At 40.1% G+C, this 19,835-nt stretch overlaps 1 protein-coding gene across 4 annotated transcripts in view; it reads right to left on the bottom strand.

Annotated features, from left to right (window-relative positions):
- NOL6 (nucleolar protein 6) overlaps positions 1 to 19,835 on the bottom strand; it is a 251,230-nt gene that overhangs the window by 78,615 nt on the left and 152,780 nt on the right. For all 4 annotated transcript variants that reach the window (XM_053701046.1, XM_053701045.1, XM_053701042.1 and 1 more), the window contains exon 21: positions 3,711 to 3,808. In XM_053701046.1, coding sequence (XP_053557021.1) covers positions 3,711 to 3,808 — 98 coding nt within the window. The remainder of the gene's footprint in view (positions 1 to 3,710; positions 3,809 to 19,835) is intronic.

Raw genomic sequence — 19,835 nt, 5'->3', positions numbered from 1 at the left:
CCCAATTTATCCCATTCCTTGGAAATTACTGCAGAAATAGCATTAGGAACAGGAAAGACTTCTGGAATAACCGCAGGAGCTTTAAAAACCTTATCCAAACGTATAGAATTAGTATCAAGAGGACTAGAATCCTCTATTTCTAAAGCAATTAGTACTTCTTTAAGTAAAGAGCGAATAAATTCCATCTTAAATAAATATGAAGATTTATCAGCATCAATCTCTGAGATAGAATCCTCTGAACCAGAAGAGTCCAAAGAATCAGAATGATGGTGTTCATTTAAAAATTCATCTATAGAGAGAGAAGATTTAAAAGACTTTTTACGTTTACTAGAAGGAGAAATAACAGACAAAGCCTTCTTTATGGATTCAGAAACAAAATCTCTTATGTTATCAGGAACATTCTGCACCTTAGATGTTGAGGGAACTGCAACAGGCAATGGTACATCACTAAAGGAAATATTATCTGCTTTAACAAGTTTGTCATGACAATTATTACAAACAACAGCTGGAGGAATAGCTACCAAAAGTTTACAGCAGATACACTTAGCTTTGGTAGATCCAGCAGGCAGTGGTTTTCCTGTAGTATCTTCTGGCTCAGATGCAACGTGAGACATCTTGCAATATGTAAGAGAAAAAACAACATATAAAGCAAAATAGATCAAATTCCTTATAAGACAGTTTCAGGAATGGGAAAAAATGCCAAACATCAAGCTTCTAGCAACCAGAAGCAAATGAAAAATGAGACTGAAATAATGTGGAGACAAAAGCGACGCCCATATTTTTTAGCGCCAAATAAGACGCCCACATTATTTGGCGCCTAAATGCTTTTGGCGCCAAAAATGACGCCACATCCGGAACGCCGACATTTTTGGCGCAAAATAACGTCAAAAAATGACGCAACTTCCGGCGACACGTATGACGCCGGAAACGGAAAAGAATTTTTGCGCCAAAAAAGTCCGCGCCAAGAATGACGCAATAAAATGAAGCATTTTCAGCCCCCGCGAGCCTAACAGCCCACAGGGAAAAAAGTCAAATTTTTGAGGTAAGAAAAAATATGAAAATTCAATGCATAATCCCAAATATGAAACTGACTGTCTGGAAATAAGGAAAGTTGAACATTCTGAGTCAAGGCAAATAAATGTTTGAATACATATATTTAGAACTTTATAAATAAAGTGCCCAACCATAGCTTAGAGTGTCACAGAAAATAAGACTTACTTACCCCAGGACACTCATCTACATGTTTGTAGAAAGCCAAACCAGTACTGAAACGAGAATCAGTAGAGGAAATGGTAAATATAAGAGTATATCGTCGATCTGAAAAGGGAGGTAAGAGATGAATCTCTACGACCGATAACAGAGAACCTTATGAAATAGACCCCGTAGAAGGAGATCACTGCATTCAATAGGCAATACTCTCTTCACATCCCTCTGACATTCACTGCACGCTGAGAGGAAAACCGGGCTCCAACTTGCTGCGGAGCGCATATCAACGTAGAATCTAGCACAAACTTACTTCACCACCTCCCTTGGAGGCAAAGTTTGTAAAACTGATTTGTGGGTGTGGTGAGGGGTGTATTTATAGGCATTTTAAGGTTTGGGAAACTTTGCCCCTCCTGGTAGGAATGTATATCCCATACGTCACTAGCTCATGGACTCTTGTTAATTACATGAAAGAAATTGGGTATTTCTAAACTCAGGACAAAATTTAGAAACTATTTAGCATGGGTGTTTTTTGGTGGTTGTAGATATGTAACAGATTTTGGGGCTCAAAGTTAGAAAAAGTGTGTTTTTTTCCATTTTTCCTCATATTTTATCATTTTTTTTTTATAGTAAATTATAAGATATGATGAAAATAATGGTATCTTTAGAAAGTCCATTTAATGGCGAGAAAAACGGTATATAATATGTGTGGGTACAGTAAATGAGTAAGAAGAAAATTACAGCTAAACACAAACACCGCAAAAATGTAAAAAAAAACTTGGTCCCAAACGGACAGAAAATGGAAAAGTGCTGTGGTCATTAAGGGGTTAAATTGCTGCCCAGCAGTAAGGCAGCCCACCCGGCTTGCAAGGTCCTCATTTTCTCCTCACATTGGCCTGTGGAAATAAAAAGTTATTCTCTTCCCTCAGACCTTGACAAGCAGGGAAGCAAACCATGTATGGGAGGCACAGTGAGAATTATGTACCACAAGTTCCCATTGCTTTAAAGCCACCAAAAGCTCTACTGTAGACACTGACATGGACTACGGCTACACCCTAGAACAAAGCAGCACACTCTGGCACTACTTTAAAAATAATAAACTCTTGATTGAAGAATCTAATCTAACACCTCACTTTACCTCTTCCTATCACTAATCACTAACATAGGCAAAGAGAATGACTGGGGTGGGAGGGAAGGGAGGAGCTATTTAACAGCTCTGCTGTGGTGCTCTTTGCCACTTCCTGCTAAACAGGAGGCGTTATCCCATAAGGATGTAATCTGTGGACTCGTCATATCTTGTAAAAGAAAGAAAATGTATGCTTACCTGATAAATGTATTTCTTTTTTGACACAATGAGTCCACGGATCATCATAATTACTAATGGGATATTCACCTCCTGGTCAGCAGGAGGAGGCAAAGAGCACCACAGCAGGAGGTGAATATCCCATTAGTAATTATGATGAATATCCCATTAGTAATTATGATGATCCGTGGACTCATCGTGTCTTAAAAAAGAAAGCATACCTAGGTAGGCTCAGGAGCAGAAATGCATTACTGGGAGCTAGCTGATGATTGGTGGATATACACATATGCTTCTTGTCATTTTCTCACCAGATGTATTCAGCTAGTTGCTAGCAGTACCGGACTGGGAAATCAAACCAGCCCTGGCAATACCAGCCTACGGTATTGCAGTATTTTATTACTTCTGCTGCCAACAGTTAGGGCTATTTATGTAGCAGGGCTAGGTTTATGTTGTCTGATGTCTGCACTCCCAATGGTTTGAAAAGTTGGTGTTTATGCCCCTATAAGCTCCGACTGCTCACTGGCTGCCAAGCAGATTTTTAATGGTTTTAATAGTGGACAATGACACTTCACAAACAATAAAAGATATTTTTTCTCAGTCCAAAAACATTTTACAAAAGATTTAAAAAAACAACATAATTTACAATGCTACCTCCCAGATGCACAGAGAGGAAAAAATGACTTTATGTCGCTTTAATTAGCCGCCATCTTAGTCACTGCAGTTGTGTATTAATGACTCGGGTAAGGTGGATGTAGTCGGTGATAAAGTTTATTCTTTGATTATGAAAAAAGGCCAAGAGGTTAGAACCAACAAAAATAATTTAAAGCCCTGATCCCCAGAGAAAATTTTGCCAGCAGGGTGGAGGCAGAATAAAACTTTGCAATGTTATGACATTTTCTGTTTTTTACAAATGCTACTTAAGCTATCCAAAGCACTAATTGCATAATTTAACACAAATTTGATTTAATAATGTGCTCAACAAATGCTGAATAACTTTAATGCTAGCTCATTATAGCTTACTATTGGCTTGAATTTTAGCCAGATGGCCAAGTGGAGTGCCATTTAATAGGTCCTGTGAAGAACACCGATAGGTATAACTTACTCCACCTCCATCCTCTACAGCAATCTGTTCTTTCATGCTCTTCCAAAGCATAAAGCAAAAAAAAAGTCCTCCCTTCCTTATTACTACTCATCAGCCACTCACCTTTCAGCTCTCCATTGAGGTTCACTATGAGGGGGCTGTTCTTCCAGTCAAATGTGGCCAGAAGGTGAAGGAACCGCAGGAAACCCACCTGTGGAGAGCTGTAAACAGGACACAGCCTTAATGTTCTGCCTTCTCAAGAGCAATCAGACAACAGTAAAATACAAAGCTCAGCTAAATACAGGACTCAGCTTGTAAGTAAAATGGAACCCTTCCCTGGCTATGTCCATGATGTAAAGTCCTGTACAAAACCTACAAAATATACTAATCTGCTTTACTAAGTAACAATGACAGCAGTAGCTGATCACTGCTCCAGATCTGATAACCAAACCGTCATTGCTCACATCCAGTCACCTATACACTTCACTGCACTCTGTCATGTTTTGCCCATCTTCAATTTCCACAGTGGACCTTTTTCATCTCCCATATCCGCTGGTTTCCACAGTGGACCTTTTTCCTCTCCCATATCCGCTGGTTTCAGACTTTTCCAATATCTCCCAAACACAGTAAAACTTAGCACAGCACAGGTGAATACAAATTGGTGCAAGCATCTGAACAGAAGTACATATCAACAATTACTAAAAGCAGCAGCACTCAAACATATCAGTATTTTTATAGAATTAAAAATAGACATGATTGAGGAAATGTTGGTCCAAAATGTATATTTTTATCTTCTTTATTTCAATAAAATACTGATTTTTGAGTGCTGTTGCTTCTAGTAATTTTTAATTCCGGAGAAGCCCTCACAGCTAAATAAAAATGATCGCACACAAAGCACACATAGGTTCATCCCTCTACTGTGTCTCTCTCCTCTTCACATTCCTGACCTGGCACCCTCGACAAATAGAAAATGGAGAAGCACTTACACTCAGTGCTAGCTCAGACGACCAGCACCTTTCACAGAGGCGAACTAACCTAAAGCATATCAGTCAACACCAGGCAATTCTCTTCGGAAACAGGTGGCATCATGAGCTTTATTGGTCTACTAAACAAGCATTGAATTATTTCAAGCTTTTGTTCATTCTTAGCTGAATGAGTCCATCTATTTTTTTGTTGAATAAATAAATTATTATGGCTTTAGTTAACCTATGAATAATAACGGTAAAGCAGAGTTGTACTCTTATGCCTAAAGAACCTCACAGATGTATGAGCTTGTTGCTTTACCTTGTTCTGCTGGGAATTGTCTATTAAGCACTGGCCTACTGAAGCATGGATTTTTTTCTTTCTAACGACACAGTGAGTCCACGGATCATCAATTACTGTTCGGAATATCACTCCTGGCCAGCAGGAGGAGGCAAAGAGCACCACAGCAAAGCTGTTAAGTATCACTTCCCTCCCCACAAACCCCAGTCATTCTCTTTGCCTCTCGTGCAAGGAGGATGTGAAGTAATTATAAAGATATATTTTTAATTTTTAGCCCTCTATAAAGATAACAAGCAGTGTATGTGTATCTTATCTCCTCCTCCTGTTGAATTTACCAACTTTCAAGATTTAAAGTGACAGTTTCATTTCATAATAGAAGGGTTTTTATATAATGTTCTTGTAACGTTTTCCTGAAAAAAACGTTCATTGAATCCTTCTGTGTACTGTACATTTTCTCCTGGAAGGATTTACGTATGTTTGTTGCCACTGTAGTTTAGTGGTAATATTTCTGAATTAGGCCTTTTGGCTAAAACAGAATAAGATACATATAGTGACTTGGGGATTTTTTGCATGATTTTGGAACAGTGGCTTGTTCCTATGTATACATGTTTTGTTTTCCTTTGGGATTTAGAATAGTTTTTCTTTAACTTTTCTGTTACTCATTTAGCAATTAAAGTTAAATGTTTAATTTGAACCATTATGTCTCCCAGGATGAGTTTAGGCCTTACCACAGCTCTCTCCTTTATTGTCTCATGCCTCAATGGCGTTACATGCATTGCCCTGCGGTTCCTCTAAAGTTTCTGGAGGAGTATAATTGCTGGCAGATTTTTCAGCTCAGGTATCTTCGGCGGTATCTGCAGCTTTTTCTGGTTTTTCTTTCCTACTGGGAAAACGCAAGAGGACATTTAAAGATCCATATAGTAAGGTTCTGCACCACACTCTGCTACACAGACTCTTCCCTCTCCTAAACTGGCGAGGGGGATTCGCCGGTAGTTTCTGAGGGTGAAATCTCAGATTTGGACAGTATAATTCCTTCATCTGATACTGAAGTTATCTCCTTCAGATGTATGCTTGCACACCTTGTGTACCGTTATAGGAGGTTTTCGCTTCTTGGACGACATCAATACCCCTGTCGTTATCAAACCTTAGAATTTTTGTAAACTTGATCATTTCTATGATGTTACTTCCTTTGAGGAAAGATTTCTGGACGTGCTAGGGAAATTTGCACAGGTGTAGGAGAAGCTAGGGATTCCTTTCTCCCTGTCTCCCGGCCTTTATAGGATTTTCCTATTGCTGACTCCATTAAAATGCACGGTACCCTAAGTAGAAGGAAGTTTTTTTTCTACTATGCCTCAGAGAATCGATCCCTATGGAGGAGCTCTTTTACAGATCCATGGATAAGAAGCTGGAAGCTTATTTGTTCTCTTAGAGCAATACATTGTCTTATTGGACTTGCTGTCCTAGCCCGCCGGGCATTGCAGCTGTTCAGCTGGGAAGCCTACATGCAGGTTAGTGGTACAGACTAGGCTTTATAGTTCTACAGTGGCAGATTCAATATTTAGTTTTCTTCCAAATCTACGCTTCTGTTGTTTCCTTTTCAAGGATGAGTTCTTGTTTGGACCTGGACTGATATTATCCTGTGACTTTGCAGGTGAAAGGAGTTTTCTATCACTCGTCAAGAGAGTGAGACTAAAGGAAAGTTTTCCTCTTTCTGCAGGGTCATGTCCTTTAGACCAATCTCAGATTTTCTCTCAGGAGCAGACTTCTCCTTCTAGAGTATCTGCAGTCCAGGTACGATGAGAAACATTCCTTGAACAACGTTCAGGGCGTTTCTCTCTGGGAGTGAGAGTTCCAGCCACAGTCTGGGAACGGGATCTGGGTATTTACCCCAAGCTGGTGTTGACCTTAAAAATATTAGCCATTATCTTGAAATGGTTCTGGAGGGTCTGTTCATAAGAACATAGACCTGAGGGATGTGTGTTTATTGTTACCATGTTTCGGAATTTTCTTTAGTTTATGAGTTTCATCAGCCTAGAAAGATTTTTAGGTTCTGGAGTAGTACAAGGGTTCTTTTCTGGACTATATATGGTTCAGGTGTTATCCTTCCCTCGAACTCTCTCTTTTGTAAGAGTTTTTGTCCAATCTATTTTCCCATGGATGGGAAATGAATCTAGAGAAGTGTTCCTTTGTTCCATCTTCATGGGTGGTTTATTGGGGACTTTTATGGACTGTATCTAGAAGAAGTTTTCTAACAGAGGTCAGATATTCAAGGACATATTCCTTTTCCTCTTCTTGCAGTCTACTGTCCAGCCAATAGCAAGCACTAGTTGTTCGGTAGATAGCGTAGACTGTTACAACCAGTAGGTTGGGAGTTCGGATCTAGCTACAGCTGATTTTCCTTCACTTTTCAGTGATTCGATATAGGAGGGGATTGGTCTAATGGTTCCCATAGACATAATTCCTTTTGCTATTTTCCATAAAATGGAGAACTTTCGAATTTGTCTCAAAGAATAGATCTAGTTCAGTCTACAGGAGTCTCTCGCCCGTAGTATTTTTCAGGAATATCCATCTCAGGGCGAATGCTTCTGGAGATATTTCTGGGTGATGTGACCACAGTTACCAACCTGCTGGGCTGGTAAGCTGTCTGGGTCTTGTTTAGATTTTGGACTCAGAAGTGTCTGCTTTCCTCTTTCTCATCTGGAGTAGAGAGCGATTTGCAATACGCTGATGGCTTGGCCTTTTGGCCTCAGTCATCCTTAGCTTGGTTCCAGTCAGACAATATTATCTCTATGGTTTATATCAACCAACAGGGAGGAACTATGGGTCCCTTAGCCATATAGAGGTGGCTTGGATTGTTCAGTGGGCGTAAGTTCACAATTGCTATCCGTCGTCCTCTTCCCAGGGGTGAACATCGGGAATCGGACTTCTGGACAGATATTTGTGGGGATACTCCTTCCAGAGGTGTTCTCTAAGTAAGCCCTCAAATGGGGGGTCCGGAGTTGGTTTCTGAGGGCGTTTCGGTAGAACGCCAAGTTTCCAAGGTACGGCTCATGGTCAGGTTATCCATTACAGTCGGGCATACCTGTTTCCTTTGTTCTCCTTCCACGAGTCATTGCTCGTAATCAACAGGAAAGAGCGGCAGGGGATTCCAATAGACCACCTGGTAATATCCTCTATCCACTTTGGTGTCGGTACCTGAGGAAGGACCTTCTGAGTCAGGGTCCATTTCTTCTTCTAAATCTAGTTTCTCTGATGCTGCCGCTTGGAGATTGAATGTTTGGTTTTGTTTAAGCATGACCATGACTCAGGCTTGCTTGCCTGTTTCTGGTGAATTGACGTAGAATATGGCGTACTTGTCCGTGTATCTCCAAGGGCTTCTCTTGGAGTGGAGCCAAGTACCCTGAAAGGTCAGATTCTAAATGGTCTATTTTGCTACATAGGCATCTGGCAGAAGTGCCAGCTGTGCAGTTCTTGTCGGGCCTGGTCAGAATCAGGCCTGCCTTTATGTTGGTTGCTCCTTCTTGGAGCCTTAATTTTGTTCTTCAAGTTTTGTGGTACATAGATATCTCTGAAGGCTATCTTTTATGCTCGGAGAGTCTCGGAACTATTAGCTTGGCAGTATGATTCGATTCATCTTGTCTTCTTGCCGATAAGGTAGTCCTTCGTACTAAGTCAGGTTTTCTTCCTAAGTTGTTCAGATGGGAGTATTGTTAGGAGAGTGTTGTTCCCTCTCTATGTCTTATTCCTTCTTATCATAAAGAACGTTGATGGCATAACTAGGATGTTGTGTGTGTTCTTAATTTCTATCTACAGGCGACTAAGGACTTTTTGCCAGTTTTCTGTTTGTTTCTCTGGGACAGCTACTTTCTTTCCCTTTGGTTGGAAGTATAATTAATTTGGTTATGAGACTGCTGAACAGCAGCCTTTTGAGAGAATTACAGATCTTTTCACTAGGGCTGTCTCTGCTTCTTGGCATTTTAAGAATGAAGCTTCTGTGGAACAGATTTGCAAGGCTGCAACTTTGTTCTCTTTGCATACTTTTTCTAAATTTATAAATTTGACACTCTTGCTTCGGCTGAGGCTTGTTTTGGGAGAAAGGTTCTTCAAGCAGTGGTGCCTTCTGTTTAGGTTGCTTGTCTTGTCCCTCCCTTATCATCTGTGTTCTCTAGCTTGGGTATTGATTCCCAACAGTAATTGATGATGATCCGTGGACTCACCATGTCATTAGAAAAAAAAAAGAAAATGTATGCTTACCTGATAAATTTATTTCTTTTTTGACATGATGAGTCCACGGATCATCTTAATTACTAATGGGATATTCACCTCCTGGTCAGCAGGAGGCGGCAAAGAGCACCACAGAAGAGCTGTTAAATAGCTCCTCCCCTCCACCCCACTCCAGTCATTCGACCGAAGTTAGGAAGAGAAAGGAAAAGCCAAGGTGAAGAGGTGTCTGAAGTTTGCAATAACCCACAACCTGTCTACAAGAACAGGGCGGGCCGTGGACTCATCGTGTCAAAAAAGAAATAAATTTATCAGGTAAGCATACATTTTCTTTTCTTTTTTAAGACACGATGAGTCCACGGATCATCTTAATTACTAATGGGATTCAATACCCAAACTAGAGTACACAGATGATACGGGAGGGACAAGACAGGGAACCTAAACGAAAGGCACCACTGCTTGAAGAACCTTTCTCCCAAAAACATCCTCAGTCAAGGTAAAAGAGTCAAATTTGCAAAACCTTGAAAAAATGAGAAGAGAGGACCAGGTTGCAGCCTTGCACATCTGTTCTACAGAAGATCCATTTTTTGAATGCCCATGAGAAAGTAACAGCCCTTGTGGAATGAGCCATAACTCTCTCAGGAGGCTGCTGTCCAGCCGACTCATAAGCAAGAAGTAATATGCTCTTCAGCCCAAAAGAAAGAAGTATCCGTAGCTTTCTGTCCCATACGCTTTCCCAAGAAAACCACAAACAAGAATTAGACAAGCGAAAGTCCTTAGTCGTCTGTAAATAAAACTTTAAAGCACGGACCATGTCCAAATTGTGCACAAGACTTTCCTTTTGAGAAAAAGGATTAGGACACAAGGAAGGAACAACAATCTCCTGATCAATGTACCGATCAGAAACAACCTTAGTAAAAAATCCTAATTTAGTACGTAAAACTACCGTATCTAAATGGAAAATAAGGTAAAGGAGAGTCATACGGTAATGCTGAGTTCTGACACTCTCTGAGCAGAAGAAATAGCTACAAGAAATAAAACTTTCCAAGATAGTAACTTAATATCTAAGGAATGCATAGGCTCAAACTGAACCTGAAGAACTCTGAGAACTAAATTATACCTCCATGGTGGAGTAACTGGTTTGAACACAGGCCTGATCCTAACCAAGGCCTGATAAAATGATTGAACATCTGGAATAACCGCCAGACGTTTGCATTACAAAATAGATAAGGCCGAGAACTCTTAGAGAACTCGTCGATAAGCCCTTCTCCAAACCCTCTTGGAGAAAAGACAAAATTCTAGAAATCCTAACCCTACTCCATGAGTAGCACTTGGATTCACATCAATAAAGGTATTTACGCTAAATTTTATGGTAAATACTTCTAGTCACAGGCTTACGAGCCTGAATCATGGTCTTCTATGACCAAATCAGAAAAACCCTCGCTTGGATAAACGTAAGCGTGCAATCTCCAAGCAGTCAGCTGCAGAGAAACTAGATTTGGATGAAGGAAGGGTCCCTGAATCAGAAGGTCCTTCTGCAACGGAAGTCTCCAAGACGGTAGAGATGCCACCTCCACCAGATCCGCACACCAAATCCTGCGAGGCCAAGCCAAAGCTATCAGAATCACTGAAGCCCTCTCCGGTTTGATTCAAGCAATTAACCAAGGAAGAAGAGCAAACAGAGTAAATAGGTATGCTAGCCTGAAAATCCAATGGCCCGCCAAGCATCTATCGGTTCCGCCTGGGGACCCCGACCCGTATCTCGGAAGCTTGGCATTTAGACGGGAAGCCATGAGATCCAATTCTGGGTGACCCCACTTGAAAACTAAGCTTGAGAACACTTCCGGGTGGAGTTCCCACTCCCCCGGATGAAAAGTCAGCCTGTTCAGGAAATCCGCTTCCTAATTGTTGACTTAGTAGCATCAGACAACGCATCAAACTAATATTCCATTGCACTAGTGACGGTAGCAAAATGCACAGCTGGTTGCCATTGTAAGCCCTGACGTACATCCCATTTCTAATTTTTGTCCATAGAGCTAAGCTGACAACTCATTTCCCCCTAGGGAATGTTCGCCCAGCCTCCTTAGCTGAGTCGGTTATGGGAAACAGTTTTGTAAAAATAGGGAATGCGTCTATCCTTATAATTTACTGGACGCACTAGTAAAGATTACACCGGAAATGTCTTTACTGGACGTACTATGTCGGGACCGCCCAGGACAGTTAAGACCTCCTAAAGTAACAAATACATCTGAATCTGAGAATTCTCTCTCAGATAATCCCAAGTATCTTCCTCCTTCAGTAACTACTGAAATAGTTCCACTAGAAATGTTTTCTACCTCGTGGAAAAAACATATAATGCATCACAACTCCGAAAGGAGTGAAGGAAGCGCAGGACACTGCATGTGGGCCATAGAATTTTGTGGGACACTATAGGAGGAAATTTGTGGCATAACTTGACCATTGTCAACAGACTCCTAAACAGCAATCTCCTTAGGAGTAGGTTCAGAAAAGAGAAAAAAAAATTAAGAAAATTTACACATAAAAAACGTTAGTCTCTTTAAATCTTAAAAGTAACTATTTTTGTGTGCTTTTGTTAAATCCTAAGTCACAACGGATGAATTAACAAAGAAATAGCTGAATTCCTTTAATAAAATGAATAGATAAAAAACGTTACTGTCTCTTTAAATTTTAAACTGTAACATTTTATTCTTGTTGTACAGCCCAAACTAAAATAGTACTTAAGTAATGCCGAAGTTAACCACACCTCCACTGAACCTTGCTGAGGTGTTGCCCTTCTGTTTGTATAAACATAATAAAACATAAAAAATAACATAGCGTTACTTTAGAAAGTCTTAGAATTATTGTCTTCAATTCCAATTGCTGCAAAGGGGAGACTGTGCAACTAGTTACATAGCGGACTGCGATCAGCAGGGACCCTATCTTATGCTCTATTAACTGAGTACATAATGAACTGGACCATAACTGCAATCTCTGTGCCACTATGCACAGTGTAAAGGGTTCTTCAGTTTCCGATAACTGAGCTTGAGAATTAAGTGCGCAGTCCAAATTAGCGCCACTACGCTCCCATTTGCGTAGGTCCGCCCATCATGGACGTCACTACATCAGGCTCTCTTCTCAGTACAGCCTTAACACAGTAGGTGCGCAGCCCCCAAAAAAGGCGCCACCCGAATCTCCGCCCATCGTGGGCGTTACATAGCATGCACCCGGTCGCCATTATCCTAACTACGATGTTTAATTTAGTAGGATAATACTACCTTAGTGGTTAGCCCAAAAATGTTAGACCAAAGAGACTCAGGAAAAAAACATCCTTTTTTCTCAATAAAAAAACCCCAAGAAATAAGCCACTCTCCTCATCCCCAGTGCCTGTTATAAAATGCTGTAATTTCGAAATCACTCCCTTTAATGTATAGAAGTTATAGCCCATGATTTTTTATAAAGTGCCTAACTCATCTGAGATTTTGGACCCAGAATAAAAAAGTCAGCACTTACCTTTGTATTCTGCCCGACAGCAGGGCAGCTTAGCAGGTTTAGGAGGTCCTCTCCTTCCCATAGCCCTGTGGAGAAAAATAAAGCCTTAGTTGTCTATTACTTAGGCCATCAGGAGAAGGGCAGCATAAATCTATGGGAGGCGCAGTGAGAATTATGTCCCACCAGTTCCCATTGCTCTAAAGCCACCAAACGCTCTACTGAAGAGACTGATATGGACTACGGCTACAGCCTAGTACAAAGCAGCACACTCTTGCACCACTTTAAAAATAATAAACTCTTGATTGAAGAAACATAATTTATGTAAGAATTTACCTGATAAATTAATTTCTTTCATATTGGCAAGAGTCCATGAGCTAGTGACGTATGGGATATACATTCCTACCAGGAGGGGCAAAGTTTCCCAAACCTCAAAATGCCCATAAATACACCCTCACCACACTCACAATTCAGTTTAACGAATAGCCAAGAAGTGGGGTGATAAGAAAGGAGCGAAAGCATCAACAAGGAATTGGAATAATTGTGCTTTATACAAAAAAATCATAACCACCATAAAAAAGGGTGGGCCTCATGGACTCTTGCCAATATGAAAGAAATTAATTTATCAGGTAAATTCTTACATAAATTATGTTTTCTTTCATGTAATTGGCAAGAGTCCATGAGCTAGTGACATATGGGATAGCAAATACCCAAGATGTGGCACTCCACGCAAGAGTCACTAGGGAGGGAGGGATACAAATAAAGACAGCCAATTCTGCTGAAAAATAAATCCACAACCCAAATCAAAAGTTTTAATCTTTCTATTGAAAAAAAATTAAATTATAAGCAGAAGAATCAAACTGAAACAGCTGCCTGAAGTACTTTTCTACCAAAAACTGCTTTTGAAGAAGAGAAAACATCAAAATGGTAGAATTTAGTAAAAGTATGCAAAGAAGACCAAGTTGCTGCTTTGCAAATCTGATCAACAGAAGCTTCATTCCTAAAAGCCCAGGAAGTAGAAACTGACCTAGTAGAATGAGCCGTAATCCTCTGAGGCGGGGATTTACCTGACTACAAATAAGCATGATGAATTAAAAGCTTTAACCAAGATGCCAATGAAATGGCAGAAGCCTTCTGACCTTTCCTAGAATCAGAAAAGATAACAAATAGACTAGAAGTCTTTCTGAAATCTTTAGTAGCTTCAACATAATATTTCAAAGCTCTAACCACATCGAAAGAATGTAAAGATCTCTCCAGAGAATTCTTTGGATTAGGACACAATGAAGGAACAACAATTTCTCTAATAATGTTGTTGGAATTCACAACTTTAGTTAAAAATTTAAATGAAGTCCGCAAAACCGCCTTATCCTGATGAAAAATCAGAAAAGGAGACTCACAAGAAAGAGCAGATAATTCAGAAACTCTTCTAGCAGAAGAGATGGCCAAAAGGAACAATACTTTCCAAGAAAGTAATTTAATGTCCAGAGAATGCATAGGCTCAAACGGAGGAGCCTGTAAAGCCCTCAAAACCAAATTAAGACTCCAAGGAGGAGAGACTTAATGACAGGCTTGATACGAACCACAGCCTGTACAAAACAATGAATACCAGGAAGATCAGCAATTTTTCTGTGGAACAGAACAGAAAGAGCAGAGATTTGTCCTTTCAAGGAACTTGCAGACAAACCCTTATCTAAACCATCCTGAAGAAACTGTAAAATTCTAGGAATTCTAAAAGAATGCCAAGAGAATTTATGAGAAGAACACCATGAAATGTAAGTCTTCCAAACTCTGTAATAAATCTTTCTAGATACAGATTTACGAGCCTGCAACATAGTATTAATCACTGAGTAAGAGAAACATCTATGACTAAGCACTAAGCGTTCAATCTCCATACCTTCAAATTTAATGATTTGAAATCCTGATAGAAAAATGGGCCTTGAGATAGAAGGTCTGGCCTTAACGGAAGAGGCCAAGGTTTGCAACTGGACATCCGAACAAGATCCGCATACCAAAACCTGTGAGGCCATGCTGGAGCCACCAGCAGTACAAATGAACGCTCCATTATGATTTTGGAAATCACTCTTGGAAGAAGAAGAACTAGAGGCGGAAAGATATAAGCAGGTTGAAAACTCCAAGGAAGTGTCAACGCATGCACTGCTTCCACCTGAGGATCTCTGGACCTGGACAGATACCTGGGAAATTTACTGTTTAGATGAGAAGCCATCAGATCTATTTTTTGAAGCCCCCACATCTGAACAATCTAAAAAAACACATCTGGGTGAAGAGACCACTCTCCCGGATGTAAAGTCTGGCGACTGAGATAATCCGCTTCCCAATTGTCTATACCTGGGATATGGACTGCAGAGATTAGACAGGAGCTTGATTCCGCCCATGCAAGTATCCAAGATACTTCTTTCATAGCTTGAGGACTGTGAGTCCCACCTTGATGATTGACATATGCCACGGTTGTGACATTATCTGTTTGAAAACAAATAAACGGTTCTTTCTTCAGAAGAGGCCAAAACTGAAGAGCTCTGAGAATCGCACAGAGTTCCAAAAACATAATTTATGTAAGAACTTACCTGATAAATTCATTTCTTTCATATTAGCAAGAGTCCATGAGCTAGTGACGTATGGGATATACATTCCTACCAGGAGGGGCAAAGTTTCCCAAACCTCAAAATGCCTATAAATACACCCCTCACCACACCCACAATTCAGTTTAACGAATAGCCAAGAAGTGGGGTGATAAAAAAGTGCGAAAGCATATAAATTAAGGAATTGGAATAATTGTGCTTTATACAAAATCATAACCACCACAAAAAAAGGGCGGGCCTCATGGACTCTTGCTAATATGAAAGAAATTAATTTATCAGGTAAGTTCTTACATAAATTATGTTTTCTTTCATGTAATTAGCAAGAGTCCATGAGCTAGTGACGTATGGGATAATGACTACCCAAGATGTGGATCTTTCCACACAAGAGTCACTAGAGAGGGAGGGATAAAATAAAGACAGCCAATTCCTGCTGAAAATAATCCACACCCAAAATAAAGTTTAACGAAAAACATAAGCAGAAGATTCAAACTGAAACCGCTGCCTGAAGTACTTTTCTACCAAAAACTGCTTCAGAAGAAGAAAATACATCAAAATGGTAGAATTTAGTAAAAGTATGCAAAGAGGACCAAGTTGCTGCTTTGCAAATCTGATCAACCGAAGCTTCATTCCTAAACGCCCAGGAAGTAGAAACTGACCTAGTAGAATGAGCTGTAATTCTCTGAGGCGGAGTTTTACCCGACTCAACATAGGCAAGATGAATTAAAGATTTCAACCAAGATGCCAAAGAAATGGCAGAAACTTTCTGGCCTTTTCTAGAACCGGAAAAGATAACAAATAGACTAGAAGTCTTTCGGAAAGATTTAGTAGCTTCAACATAATATTTCAAAGCTCTAACAACATCCAAAGAATGCAACGATTTCTCCTTAGAATTCTTAGGATTAGGACATAATGAAGGAACCACAATTTCTCTACTAATGTTGTTGGAATTCACAACCTTAGGTAAAAATTCAAAAGAAGTTCGCAACACCGCCTTATCCTGATGAAAAATCAGAAAAGGAGACTCACAAGAAAGAGCAGATAATTCAGAAACTCTTCTGGCAGAAGAGATGGCCAAAAGGAACAAAACTTTCCAAGAAAGTAATTTAATGTCCAATGAATGCATAGGTTCAAACGGAGAAGCTTGAAGAGCTCCTAGAACCAAATTCAAACTCCAAGGAGGAGAAATTGACTTAATGACAGGTTTTATACGAACCAAAGCTTGTACAAAACAATGAATATCAGGAAGAATAGCAACCTTCCTGTGAAAAAGAACAGAAAGAGCAGAGATTTGTCCTTTCAAAGAACTTGCAGACAAACCCTTATCTAAACCATCCTGAAGAAATTGTAAAATTCTCGGTATTCTAAAAGAATGCCAAGAAAAATGATGAGAAAGACACCAAGAAATATAAGTCTTCCAGACTCTATAATATATCTCTCGAGATACAGATTTACGAGCCTGTAACATAGTATTAATGACAGAGTCAGAGAAACCTCTTTGACCAAGAATCAAGCGTTCAATCTCCATACCTTTAAATTTAAGGATTTCAGATCCTGATGGAAAAAGGGACCTTGTGACAGAAGGTCTGGTCTTAACGGAAGAGTCCACGGTTGGCAAGAGGCCATCCGGACAAGATCCGCATACCAAAACCTGTGAGGCCATGCCGGAGCTACCAGCAGAACAAACGAGCATTCCTTCAGAATCTTGGAGATTACTCTTGGAAGAAGAACTAGAGGCGGAAAGATATAGGCAGGATGATACTTCCAAGGAAGTGATAATGCATCCACTGCCTCCGCCTGAGGATCCCGGGATCTGGACAGATACCTGGGAAGTTTCTTGTTTAGATGGGACGCCATCAGATCTATTTCTGGAAGTTCCCACATTTGAACAATCTGAAGAAATACCTCTGGGTGAAGAGACCATTCGCCCGGATGCAACGTTTGGCGACTGAGATAATCCGCTTCCCAATTGTCTATACCTGGGATATGAACCGCAGAGATTAGACAGGAGCTGGATTCCGCCCAAACCAAAATTCGAGATACTTCTTTCATAGCCAGAGGACTGTGAGTCCCTCCTTGATGATTGATGTATGCCACAGTTGTGACATTGTCTGTCTGAAAACAAATGAACGATTCTCTCTTCAGAAGAGGCCAAAACTGAAGAGCTCTGAAAATTGCACGGAGTTCCAAAATATTGATCGGTAATCTCACCTCCTGAGATTCCCAAACTCCTTGTGCCGTCAGAGATCCCCACACAGCTCCCCAACCCGTGAGACTTGCATCTGTTGAAATTACAGTCCAGGTCGGAAGCACAAAAGAAGCCCCCTGAATTAAACGAAGGTGATCTGTCCACCATGTTAGAGAGTGTCGAACAATCGGTTTTAAAGATTTTGTTTGAGATATCTTCGTGTAATCCTTGCACCATTGCTTCAGCATACAGAGCTGAAGAGGTCGCATGTGAAAACGAGCAAAGGGGATCGCGTCCGATGCAGCAGTCATAAGACCTAGAATTTCCATGCATAAGGCTACCGAAGGGAATGATTGTGACTGAAGGTTTCGACAAGCTGCAATCAATTTTAGACGTCTCTTGTCTGTTAAAGACAGAGTCATGGACACTGAATCTATCTGGAAACCCAGAAAGGTTACCCTTGTCTGAGGAATCAAAGAACTTTTTGGTAAATTGATCCTCCAACCATGATCTTGAAGAAACAACACAAGTCGATTCGTATGAGATTCTGCTAAATGTAAAGACTGAGCAAGTACCAAGATATCGTCCAAATAAGGAAATACCACAATACCCTGTTCTCTGATTACAGACAGAAGGGCACCGAGAACCTTTGTAAAAATTCTTGGAGCTGTAGCTAGGCCAAACGGCAGAGCCACAAACTGGTAATGCTTGTCCAGAAAAGAGAATCTCAGGAACTGATAATGATCTGGATGAATCGGAATATGCAGATATGCATCCTGTAAATCTATTGTGGACATATAATTCCCTTGCTGAACAAAAGGCAAGATAGTCCTTACAGTTACCATTTTGAACGTTGGAATCCGTACATAACGATTCAATATTTTTAGATCCAGAACTGGTCTGAAGGAGTTCTCCTTCTTTGGTACAATGAAGAGATTTGAATAAAACCCCATCCCCTGTTCCGGAACTGGAACTGGCATAATTACTCCAGTCAACTCTAGATCTGAAACACATTTCAGAAACGCTTGAGCTTTTACTGGTTTTACTGGGACACGGGAAAGAAAAAATCTCTTTGCAGGAGGTCTCATCTTGAAACCAATTCTGTACCCTTCTGAAACAATGTTCTGAATCCAAAGATTGTGAACAGAATTGATCCAAATTTCCTTGAAAAAACGTAACCTGCCCCCTACCAGCTGAGCTGGAATGAGGGCCGCACCTTCATGTGGACTTAGAAGCAGGCTTTGCTTTTCTAGCTGGCTTGGATTTATTCCAGACTGGAGAAGGTTTCCAAACTGAAACTGCTCCTGAGGATGAAGGATCAGGCTTTTGTTCTTTGTTGAAACGAAAGGAACGAAAACGATTATTAGCCCTACTTTTACCTTTAGATTTTTTATCCTGTGGTAAAAAAGTTCCTTTCCCACCAGTAACAGTTGAAATGATGGAATCCAACTGAGAACCAAATAATTTGTTACCCTGGAAAGAAATAGAAAGTAAAGTTGATTTAGAAGCCATATCAGCATTCCAAGTTTTAAGCCATAAAGCTCTTCTAGCTAAAATAGCTAGCGACATAAACCTGACATCAATTCTGATAATATCAAAAATGGCATCACAGATAAAATTATTAGCATGCTGAAGAAGAAGAATAATATCATGAGAATCACGATGTGTTACTTGTTGCGCTAAAGTTTCCAACCAAAAAGTTGAAGCTGCAGCAACATCAGCCAAAGATATAGCAGGTCTAAGAAGATTACCTGAACACAGATAAGCTTTTCTTAGAAAGGACTCAATTTTCCTATCTAGAGGATCCTTAAACGAAGTACCATCTGACGTAGGAATAGTAGTACGTTTAGCAAGGGTAGAAATAGCCCCATCAACTTTAGGGATTCTGTCCCAAAATTCCAATCTGTCAGACTGCACAGGATATAAATGCTTAAAACGTTTAGAAGGAGTAAATGAATTACCCAATTTATCCCATTCTTTGGAAATTACTGCAGAAATAGCATTAGGAACAGGAAAAACTTCTGGAATAACCACAGGAGCTTTAAATACCTTGTCCAAACGTTTAGAATTAGTATCAAGAGGACCAGAATCCTCTATTTCTAAAGCAATTAGTACTTCTTTAAGTAAAGAACGAATAAATTCCATTTTAAATAAATATGATGATTTATCAGCATCAACCTCAGAGACAGAATCCTCTGAACCAGAGGAGTCATCAGAATCAGAATGATGATGTTCATTTAAAAATTCATCTGTAGGGAGAGAAGTTTTAAAAGATTTTTTACGTTTACTAGAAGGAGAAATAACAGACATAGCCTTCTTAATGGATTCAGAAACAAAATCTCTTATATTATCAGGAACATTCTGCACCTTAGATGTTGAAGGAACTGCAACAGGCAATGGTACTTTACTAAAGGAAATATTATCTGCTTTAACAAGTTTGTCATGACAATCAATACAAACAACAGCTGGAGAAATAGCTACCAAAAGTTTACAGCA

Source organism: Bombina bombina, chromosome 2 (assembly GCF_027579735.1).
Source record: "Bombina bombina isolate aBomBom1 chromosome 2, aBomBom1.pri, whole genome shotgun sequence".
In the NCBI taxonomy this organism is placed as follows: Eukaryota; Metazoa; Chordata; class Amphibia; order Anura; family Bombinatoridae; genus Bombina; species Bombina bombina.
The sequence above is the reverse complement of the archived record's forward strand: the minus strand, read 5'-3'. Positions and strand labels throughout refer to the sequence as shown.